Raw genomic sequence first — 11,704 nt, 5'->3', positions numbered from 1 at the left:
ATAACTGATTGATTACAATCATAGCTCAAGGGAGGTCCTGGCTCAGCACAATATTGTAAATCATTGTAAATAATTATAAAAAGAATAATTATTGCTTTTTAGTGGTATAATGGTTTTGTAATCTCATAGGTAAAATATCTGAGAGTAACGTGTGTCAGTGGAGTATCATGTGTATACCACAGAAATCTAATTACTTGTTACATGGAAACTTAATTGCACATGCTGCATGGATTTTGTTGTTTAATGATACTGCTGGCTGTATTTAACTTACTATTGAAGAATTTTTGTGTACAGGGTAAATTTGTTTTATTTTTTATCATGAACTGAAGAGTTTTACAGTCTTTTTTGTAATAAAATTAACTCTAGATGGCAGCTTGTCGTCTGAATTAGATACAGGGTCTCTTTTCCTACCATGAGATACTTTAATCTGTGTTGTTATACATACCTTCTCTTCAGTTCTGTTAAATTTTATCTTTGTTTGTTTTAAGGATCAATTTTTCTCGTGTCCCATCAACTACACATTTCCTAAGCAGATTATGCCATCTTTGGCCACATTTACAAGTTACAGCTATCACAAACTTGTGCTGAAGGAATATATTTAAAGAAAAGTTAAATTTCCATCAACCCCGTCTGACTTCTAAATCTTTTCCCCATGTTCCTATTATAACTATTCTCTTCACATCAGTACCAGTCATCATCAGTTTCTCTTAAACACTATTTTTTCTTCCTGATCTGAAACCAACTATTCAATATGTTTTATTCTCAACATTTGATCATCATGGTCAGGTGAACCATTTACATTTAAATGATCTGCATCTACATCTACATCCATACTCTGCAAACCACCTGACGGTGTGTGGTGGAGGGTACCTTGGTTCTCCTTTCTATTTCAGTCTTGTATTGTTCGTGGAAAGAAAGATTGTCGGTGTGCCTCTGTGTGGGCTCTAATTTCTCTGATTTTATCCTCATGGTCTCTTCATGAGATATACATAGGAGGGAGCAATATACTACTTGACTCCTCGGTGAAGGTATGTTCTCGAAACTTCAACAAAAGCCTGTACCGAGTGTCTCTCTTGCAGAGTCTTCCACTGGAGTTCATCTATCATCTCTGTAACGCTTTTGTGATTACTAAATGATCATGTAACGAAGCGCGCTGCTCTCCGTTGGATCTTCTCTATCTCTTCTATCAACCGTATCCCACACCGGTGAGCAGTATTCAAGCAGTGGGCGAACAAGTGTACTGTAACCTACTCCCTTTGTTTTCAGATTACATTTACTTAGGATTCTTCCAATGAATCTCAGTCTGGCATCTGCTTTATCGTTGATTAATTTTATATGGTCATTCCATTTTAAATCTCTCCTAAATCTTACTCCCACATAATTTTTGGAATTAACTGCTTCCAGCTACTGACGTGCTATATTGTAGCTAAATGATAAAGGATCTTTCTTTCTATGTATTCACAGCACATAGCACTTGTCTAGATTGAGATTCAATTGCCATTCTCTGCACCATGCGTCAATTCGTTGCAGATCCTCCTGCATTTCAGTACAATTTTCCATTGTTACAACCTCTTGGTATACTACAGCATCATCTGCAAAAAGCCTCAGTGAACTTCCGATGTTATCCACAAGGTCATATATATATATATAGTGAATAGTAATGGTCCTACAATATTCCCCTGCTGCACATCTGAAATCACTCTTACTTAGGAAGACTTCTCTCCATAGAGAATGACAAGCTGCATTCTGTTATCTAGGAACTCTTCAATCCAAACACACAATTGGTCTGATAGTCCATATGCTCTTACTTTGTTCATTAAACGACTGTGGGGAACTGTATCAAATACCTTGCCGAAGTCAAGAAACACGGCATCTACCTGGGAACCCATGTCAATGGCCCTCCGAGTCTCATGGACGAATAGCGCGAGCTGGATTTCACACAATCATCTGTTTCGAAACTCATGCTGATTCCTACAGAGTAGATTTCTAGTATCCAGAAAAGTCATTATACTCGAGCATAATACATGTTCCAAAATTCTACAACTGATTGACGTTAGAGATATAGGTCTATAGTTCTGCACATCTGTTCGACGTCCCTTTTTGAAAACGGGGATGACCTGTGCCCTTTTCCAATCTTTTGGAACACTATGCTCTTCTAGAGACCTACGGTACTCTGCTGCAAGGAGAGGGGCAAGTTCCTTTGCATACTCTGTGTTGTCTAAGAAGACACTGGCTGCTGTGCTTTTACCTTTGACTCTTTGTTGTGAACAGTGCTGTTGTTTTCTGTATCGTTTAGGATACATGCAGAGTTATGTTTGTTTCCACACCCCATTTCTGTCCAACACATAAACTGCTGTGTGACTAATTACCCAACATCGATGAGACATTTCTCAGAGGCAGGTAGAAACTATGTCATTTTAGAAGTTTAAATTTGTCAATTATTTTGACAGCTCTTGAGTAGTTCACCAGAGATTTGACATTTAGCTCTTACTGTATCATTCCATGAATAACACACACATTTTTATCCCCTACAATTTCAATTTCATGTTAACTGAAGTTTGCTCCTTTAGATAAGAGCCATGTGTTATACAAATGCTGAAAAGTAACAGATAAAAAATAACTTCAATAAATGATAATTTTTTCCCCTACATGTTTGTATTTTGCCCTGTCCATGGTACACTTCCTGGAGCTTCAATATTGCTTAACATGTTTACTGTCATGATTCTGCTGGCACACACTCCTGACATCATGTGCCCACTGGCAGCCCCATGTTCCACCATGTTTAATACTGTACCATTGTTATTGTTATTATTATTATTATTATTATTATTATGATTGTTATTGTTATTATTGTTGCCTTGACTGGGCCACATTTGTTAAGTATACAAAGGTTTATACAAGCAGCTGTTATTCAGTGGTACAAATTAACAATACAGGATTATAATAATTCATTTTTATAGAAAGGGCTTTTAATCTTCTATTTTCCAAATAGTTATTCATTCTTCCAGTTTTTTTCCTATTTGTTTGAGGTCACCCTTCCTGTGGTCATGTTATGAATTTTTGTTTGTTGTGTTACGTGTGTGTGTTTTGGTGTATTTTGGTTTTGTTTGTTTCATTTTTTATGTCATCTAATGTAATTTGAAGTCCTCTCTTGTCTTCCTTAATTTCTGTAACTAATTTAATGTTGCTCTTGCTATTCTATAGTTTTTCTACTACTGTCTTGCACACACTTTTTCTGGTGTTCGGGATCAGATATCCAAAGAATGAAGTTTATATTTTCCTGATCATTTGAAGCTATTCTCCAATGTCCGTTTACTTGATACTGTTTCTTTCTTGAGTATTCTTCCAGTTTCTGCTCTATTAAATGTTTCGATGATGACTACAGTATATAATATTGTATTGTGCATTAATTTGTATTGCTTAATCAAGCTGATGCTAGTGATGAGAAATCAGATCTTCTTTGACATTTTGAACTCTGTCTTTTGTAACCTTACATACCATCCAATGATATACTACACTAAACAGAATAGAGCATGTGGCCACTGGCATACACTTGGTGTTAAGTGTCATCTGCTGATGTGTTCACTGGCATGGCAGTTAATGTGTTCAGAGCACAGTGGGAGTTACTGCCATCTTAATATTGTTCATTTCAACAAATTATAGGTTGAAGTTTTATTTAGCAAAGCATTTGACTGCTTGAGAAATCTGCTTGAAATTCAGTTTATTCACCTTAAATTTATTAAATTATCAATATTCCACTTGATTCATTTCTCAGATCTTTTCAGAAACGTGGCAAGTATTAGTTATGATGTTGATACTGTAGAAGGAATTCTGTGGTACAGCCCTGATTTATTTCTTTGGTAACAGTGAATTATGCTTCTTTCAACTGTTCTTTATGTGGTATGTGGTGGGCTATAGACCTGAGTGAGAAAATATGTGTGTGTGTGTGTGTGTGTGTGTGTGTGTACTGTACTTTATTCTTAAAACTGGCATACAGTCAAGCAGAACCAAAGCAGTGAAATGTTATAAGTTCTTAATGAAACTGCATATTCATTCTAAAAATAACTGTTATGTGAGTTTGTTCTAGTTTAACCTGCAGTGCAGTGTAAGACATGGCTCTAAAAGGACTGAATGAGTTATTCTGAATGTAATATTTTCTGCTGTCTGTGCTCAATCACAAAAACAAAATACAGTAGGGATACCATAAAACATCTAGACAAATACTTCTGAATTAGCCACTCGAATAATTCAGCATAATTGTGTTGTTTACCAGGAACTGAATGGAACAACTGAGATGGCCTGCTTAAACTTGTAGGCATTGGTCCAATATCTTCCTTACATGAGTGTTTATATTATGTGTGTCTTTTCAAGTTAGGATGGCAGTTCAAGAACATTCACACACGTAGCTCCTCCACCTGCTAAGCTCCAGGGTCAAGAGATGTATTGTTGCTGACTGTTCTGCACCATCGCTCCATAGAATATCATGGTGACATGAAATTAACACAGCATTGTTTATTTTCTGCAAAAAAACTGTATGCCATCACCTCTTTGCCTAACATTTCAATTCTGATGAAAAATATTGAAGAAACAAGATATTCACCAGCTCTCTTCAAAGCCTAGATCATAAATGAAGCTTATTTTCCAATGAAAATGGGTGTCCAAAATATTAAGGTGATTTTACGTCTGATGGTTACAATTACAGTTTTGCTGACAAATCGTATCTGTTACTGAGAATTTTGTTGCTATTAGATGCTGTGTGTTTTATAAATCCCTTCATTTCATTTCATAGTACAAATACAAAAATCCTGAAAGTTATTTGTTGTACAAGTGTATTCATGAAGGAGGCATGCAATGCGTTACAAGTAGCTAAAGTATTTACCATAGAGAGTGAACTTATGCACTGAATGTATGATTGGCTTGTTTTGAACACCTGAAAATGGTTACAAGTTTTTATCAATGGGTAAGGATTGGGACACACACTGACACACCAATCACAAAATAAATTCTGTGTAAGTTTTAGTTGTTTTGCAAACCACTGTTTATTGCTCATTGCTTTCTTTCCTTCTTCTGTACAAGGACGATTGTGTACCTATTTATAGCATCTGAAATAAATACATCTACCTAGTTTGATAAACTATTTTTATAAAGCACAATATCTCTTTATGTTAGTTGCCATATTCCCTAATCCATAAAATATCTTTGGCTTGCTTAAAAAATATACAAATTTCTTTGTACATTAATGCCATTTTCTCATCCTGTGCTTGAAATTTTCATTTAGTTATTAAGTAGTGAGGCCTAATATTTGGGGTGCACTGTAGTTTTGTCAGTATTATGTAAAGTTTGCCTGGTTGTACAAAAATATCTTCATTTAAAAAATATCATACATAAGGTACATCATGACTTCCAATATAAAATTCCTGTGCAACAAATATTGGCACAAGTTAACTGCCTAGCACATGACATCAAGAAAAACCAGTAATACAATAATATAAAATCAAACTATATTATTAATTTATGTAAAGACCATATGAAACTTATTTATAAAGGAGAGCTATTTTCGTTGGCCGTTAAGCTTTCAGACATGTTTATCATAAACCAATCTGTGTAACACTTTTTGAAATGTATATGACAAATTATATCAGCATGAAGGACGAATTTCGTACAATAGTATAATCTGAAGCACCACAGGCCTTTGCAAACGAACTGTTGGTATTATGGATGTACGGTGTTAACTCATTTACATACTAAGCACCAAAGATGACTTCATTGTGTCACTTCAGTCACTGCCAAATATTGTGACATTGTGAAACTGAAAAATTCTTCTATTTTACTAAATGAATTTATTCCAAAAACAGGATGACCATAAAATTGTGACACTTAAAGGTACATTATGTGAAAACAAAATTGTGTGTGTGATGTGACTGATGCTGACGACAAATACTCCAAACTTGACAATTTTATACACATTCTTTGAGACATCACTGTTTTCTAGCATGGGGAGATGCATTTTAATGCCTTGTTATGTATTTTATATTATAGAGTATTAAACCTTAATTTCTGTATATTTTTTTGTTTGACAATGCCTTCATCTCAATTCAGTCAAGTTGTGGGAAAATATAAAAATTCAGTCAATCATGTTTAATGTGTTTTTTTAATGAACTTTCAGTACAAATTGGACATGAAAATAACAATTTTTGTAGTTTAGTACTAGTGATTGTACGTTATTGTTCCATAATTTTACCTGGTCATGATATTTAAACAAATAATTACTGAAGGAGATGCAATGTTCAGTTTGGTCATACATTCTGTACCGTATTTCTTTCTTCCCAGAAAAAAAAAAAAAAAGTGTCAGAAGGCATTTCAAATATCATCTTCAAATGCCCGCACATTAAATTAATTTTTACAAACACATTCAATAAAAGAAATGCAGGTCCCTGAATAGAATTTCATTTCACAAACATCCAAGATGCCAAATTGATGTAAAAATATATGGATACAGTTAAATTCTTACAGTAAAATAATATTTTGTCTTTTTATAACTATCTTGGTCAATGTATAAGGGAACTATTGTACAATGCGTGTTCATGAAATAGAGAACTGAGATGTCATTTACGCAATTTCAAGATATTATTTCCCCCTATTGCAACAAGGTGCAAGTGGGTGAAATTTCACGGCTGAACAACAAAACAGAATGGTGAATTGGTATAATTATTTATTTATTTATTTGTTTTTCTTTTAAATAAGGAATTTAACAACATGCTTAATATTTTATATTAATTTATTGCAAATTCATCACATTTTATCTACATATATATATAGATATATATATAATCATGAATACCTACCTAACATTAGCAGCCAATATTTTAGATTTAACAGAGTTGTACACGACAATATCACAGCACAATCATTTAAAAAATTTCTTCTGAGGGCACCATTTATATGCTTCACTTGTCATATCATTTCTCCATCACAACCAAGTACTTTGGCAATAGAAATAAATGTCCATCATATAACCTTAAAGAGCACTTCACAGCAAACAATCTACTGAGTTAACTATAATTTTGTTTGCCATTACTCAAGGCACTCAACTGAGTTTATAAATTAGCTTTGAGCAGAAATATCAACATACATTCAAAATTAAGAGTTTAAAAAATGAAATAATCTCAATGAATGATAACTAAAGATTATTTCACTGGAAAAATGATACAGCATACAGTGAAGTTTCAACCACTTTGTGAAAACATACATAATGGTATCCTGCAATACACACAATATTTTCTATTTGTGGAATTGTGACAGTACTCCTCACAATAATACTCAACCATCAACATGACAGCTGCAGACAGCTGTGACAGCCAATATCTGGGACAGCCCAATTTTCTGACTCCAGCTTTAAACGTCAAAATTGTGACGTTTTTTTAAAGGACTAGATTTTCATAATAAAAATTATTTTAGTGCAAATATTCCTTCTGGAACATTTCAAAATATATTTATATAGACAATATATTTATGGCATTTTTTATATTTATGTATATACTTTGCAACTATTTACACTCATTATGTAGATATATTTACAGCAGAGTACACAGAAAATTGGGCAATGCCTGGAAATCACTTCCAAATGACTGTCAACTCATAATGTGAAGGGACTTCTTTTTACATAAAAGAAATCTACTGTACACTAAGCCTACTCTCCAGTAGGATTATAAGTAGGATTATTTTATACTGTTTAGAGCAAATCTTCCACACATTCATTAGCACTGTAACATCTCTTCAAAATAAAATATCACTTAGTACTGTTTGCACCATTGAACAGTTTCTTAATTGCTGAATCAGCAATGATTATTTAAAAAAGTTAATTTGAATGATCTGCAAAAAAAAGCTTCTTAAACTGCAATAGAGTGATTCCTTTCTGTAGTTAAAGAAATCTTAAAAGCTTAATATTGTAATTTTAAAGAAGAGTCTGAAAGGACAATGCAGTACGGTTTCCAGTCGTACTATCTAAACAGTACATAATAGTCCACTTTTATATACAACTAGACACGTCACCAACATTACAGGTAACAAGGGCTTTTCCATCACTAACTTCTCCTGGATTTGTTTATATACTTAAGTGCAAATCATCACTTTGTATATAATCTAGTCATCTATAGAACCATTTCATTATACTGACATCTTCACAAAACCAACAAGAACTATATCTTTAGTGCACAATAAGTTCTTCAAAAATATATTTTTTAATGCAAAGTTTAACATACGTATTACTCTGAACAAGGGAACAAAAACATGAAAGAGGACAAGCTTTACGAAAAAGGGACAGAGGCATATAGATAAATGAAGCATACAACCTATGTAAGAGCACCTCTTGACAAAAATGTGGATGTTACCCACATGACTTTTTACAGAGACCTGAGATATTAATTCAGACAAGCTTCAGACACCTCTCTCTCTCTCTCTCTCTCTCTCTCTCTCTCTCTCTCTCTCTCTCTCTCTCTCTCTCTCTCACTCATTCTCATTCTCCCTCCCTCTCTCTCTCTGCAAAAGAAAACAAAGGTATTAAGACTATGCCCAAACATTGGTAAAAGCTCTGTACTAGAGAACCTTCAAAATAAACATTCTATAAAAACCTTTTTACGCAACAGTCACCGTAGACCTACATCCATTTTCTGCTGTCGAATTGCAAAATGTACAAAAAGTACTGTGTAAGTGATAAAAAGGTGTCGAACGGAGAACGAAAATATATTAGTTCAGACTAAACGTTCTTTTTAAGTAAATTTAAAGGACCACGGGCTGCCAAATTGAAATATAAGAATATAAGTATCAAATTGAACAGCCCTTCACAACCTGAGCACATTTGAAGATCAATCGACTGACCAGTAATCTCACTCCCATTCGATGATACCGAAAGTGGCGCACTCGTCGCGTCCCATTACGTGCCGACAAGGACGTGCATAATGCTGTCCAGTTCGCCCTCGCCCTGTCGTGCCGAGAACTCCGACGGAGGGACGGACTTGAGAATGTCGTCGGCACTGAGAGGCGTCAGTTTCCAACTGGGAAGGAAATCGTCGAACTCGTGTCCCAAGTCCACGTCTCCCAGCAAACTGAGCGAACTGTTCGAGTCCCCGTTGGTAAATCCGAACGACGACGACGACGAGTGAGGGGGGGAGGGAGAGTAGAGTTCATTGTTATTGAGTGGGTCGAGGTCGGACTGGCTGGAGAGGCTCAGCACGGACCCCCAGTTGATGCCCCGGGCCGACTCCTCGTCGCCGACGCCAGAGTCGGCGTCGTAGTTGTCGGCGCAGGCCGCGGGGAACGGCGTGGCGCGCCCGCTGGCGGAGAAGTCCCTCAGGGTGTGCTCGTACGGCGGGATGAGGTCGGCGCCGTGCGCAGGGACGCGGTACTGTGGCGCCGCGTAAGCGGGGGCGGCCGCGGGCGAGGGGGCGGACACGTCGGCAAAGTGCGGCTGGTAGCTGGGCTCCGGCTCGGCGGGCGGCTGCGGTGTCGGAGCCGGAGGCGGGGGCGCGGCGGCCGGAACGTGCGTCACGCCGCCGCCGAAGAAGCAGCCCTCCTGCTCCATCTCGCGCTCGATGTAGCGCAGCGTGTTGCAGATGAGCACCGACCTCCGCAGGCTGGGGTCGGGGAACTGCCTGTACCTGCCCAGCTTGCACATGGAGATGTTGAGCACCGCGAGCCGCCTCTGTCGGTAGCAGGCCGCGTCCGGCCCCCGGCCGCACCAACCGGTCCTGCCGTCACAGCACTCCACGTCCTTCCCGGGGGCGGCGGGGGGCGGCGCGGCCGACGCCGGCGGCGGTGGCGGCGGCGGCGGCTGCGGCAGTGGCGGCGGAGGACACCTCGCGGGGACAGTCGGGGCGGCGCTATACCTGGCACTGGAGCTGCCCAGATCCAGGTACGACTTGCCGTTCTCGTCGCAGCGTATCGTCTGCTGCGAGTTCTGCGAATAGTACTCGCTGCTGCCCCAGTACTGGTGCACGGGCCGGGGGGCGGCCGGGGACGGCTGGTAGCGCACGGCCAGGCGCGCCTGGGGGCCGTACGGGGGCGGCGCACCGCCTCCCGCCCCCGCGCCGTAGCCGGACGCCTCCTCCGGGTAGTAGCCGGCGGGCGGCGGCGGCGGCGGCGAGGGCGCCGCCTTGAGCTCGGCCACGGACACGGGCACGGCGTGCGGGTAGCAGACGCCGTCGCCCTCGGCGTAGCGCAGGCAGTGGTAGGCGCGCGCCGCGGGCGGCAGGTACTTCTCGGCCTTGTCGTCGTCCTCGTCGTCGTCCTCCTCGTCGTCGTCGTCCTCGTCGTCGTCGTGCTGGTGCGGCACGGGGCTGGCGAGCGCGCCGCCCAGCGCGGACGCGAGGCGCCAGTCGTCCAGGTCGGCGGCCGCCGCGTCGTGCGCGCCCTCGTCCAGCCGCACCAGCTTGGCCGGCTGGCACTTGCTGTCGTACTCCAGCTTGCGTTTGCTCGCCGTCGCTTGCAGCCCCATCATGGCAGGGCTCTGCAACAAAACACAGACGGCGACCGTCAGGCGCGAGCGACAGCGACAGGGACGACGACAGGCCGGAGCCGCGCTTACGACTGCTCCATGATAACTGTACACGCAGCCTCGCGGCGCCGGCCAATGTGGGCGAGTTTATCTTTCTGCGGCTAATCTACGTATAGGCAACGGGCGATATAAGAACTGATAAAGGGTGCAAGAAAGATAAGTTCTTGCGACGCTCGAATCCATTGTTTCCTCGACAGAAACTCACAAATTTTAACGAATTCGTAATGGTTTCTCATGGTTCACACACAGTGAGAGAAATTTATTTTATAAATTGCAACTAGTCCCCTCTCTGTATTTCAGTTTTTCAGGTTTTCCTGTACTTCAGATTGTTAACGATGCATTTGCAATGAAAACCAAAGAATTTAGAATTTCAGTATGGATCACCCGTGAAGCGAGTGCGTCAATTTCGTCAGACGTCCAGTGAGTCTGGAAAGCCTGACGATGGAGCTTTGGTCCCGAATTACGTACCGGAAATAAAATCCCGAAAAACCGAAACAGATTGTGGTGGTAAATTCCTATGGAACCAAACTGCTGGTATCATCGATCCCCAGTCTTACACACGACTTAAAACTAACTTACGCTAAGGACAACCCACACACCCATGCCCCAGGGAGGACTCGAACCTCCGACAGGGGGAGCCGCGCGAACCGTGGCAATGGGCCTCACACCGCGCGACTACCCCAAAACGAAAATACCAGTCGGACTTATAGAACAAACACAGTATTTTGTATTTTAACACACCAGGAACAACTGGTTATCGTTATACAACTATTATTACTACATCTCTTCACTACCATGGTTGTTGCCGTTTGTTAACTAACGGAGCGGGCCGGAGTGGCCGAGCGGTTCTAGGCGCTACAGTCTGGAAACGCGCTACCGCTACGGTCGCATGTTCGAATCCTGCCTCGGGCATAGATGTGTGTGATGTCCTTAGGTTACTTAGGTTTAAGTAGTTCTAAGTTCTAGGGGACTGACGACCTCAGGCGCTAAGTCCCGTAGTGCTCAGAGCCATTTGAACCATTTAAACTAACGGAACCATTTGAACTAACGGAACCATGTGCGTCCTTAGTAGGAATCAACTCTGATGCGACAGTCAAACACAATAATGCTTATACAGTGTGTCTCGGGAAGAGTGGTAAATATTCAGGTATA

At 40.4% G+C, this 11,704-nt stretch overlaps 1 protein-coding gene across 1 annotated transcript in view; it reads right to left on the bottom strand.

Annotated features, from left to right (window-relative positions):
• Positions 1–5,020: 5,020 nt before the first annotated feature.
• LOC124613636 (protein enabled homolog) overlaps positions 5,021–11,704 on the bottom strand; it is a 29,262-nt gene continuing 22,578 nt past the window's right edge. The window contains exon 2 of the mRNA XM_047142351.1: positions 5,021–10,504. Within this exon, the coding sequence (XP_046998307.1) occupies positions 8,933–10,504 (1,572 nt within the window). The 3' untranslated portion in view covers positions 5,021–8,932. The remainder of the gene's footprint in view (positions 10,505–11,704) is intronic.

Source organism: Schistocerca americana, chromosome 4 (assembly GCF_021461395.2).
Source record: "Schistocerca americana isolate TAMUIC-IGC-003095 chromosome 4, iqSchAmer2.1, whole genome shotgun sequence".
Lineage (NCBI taxonomy): Eukaryota > Metazoa > Arthropoda > Insecta > Orthoptera > Acrididae > Schistocerca > Schistocerca americana.
This window is presented reverse-complemented; position numbering and strand designations above follow the sequence as displayed.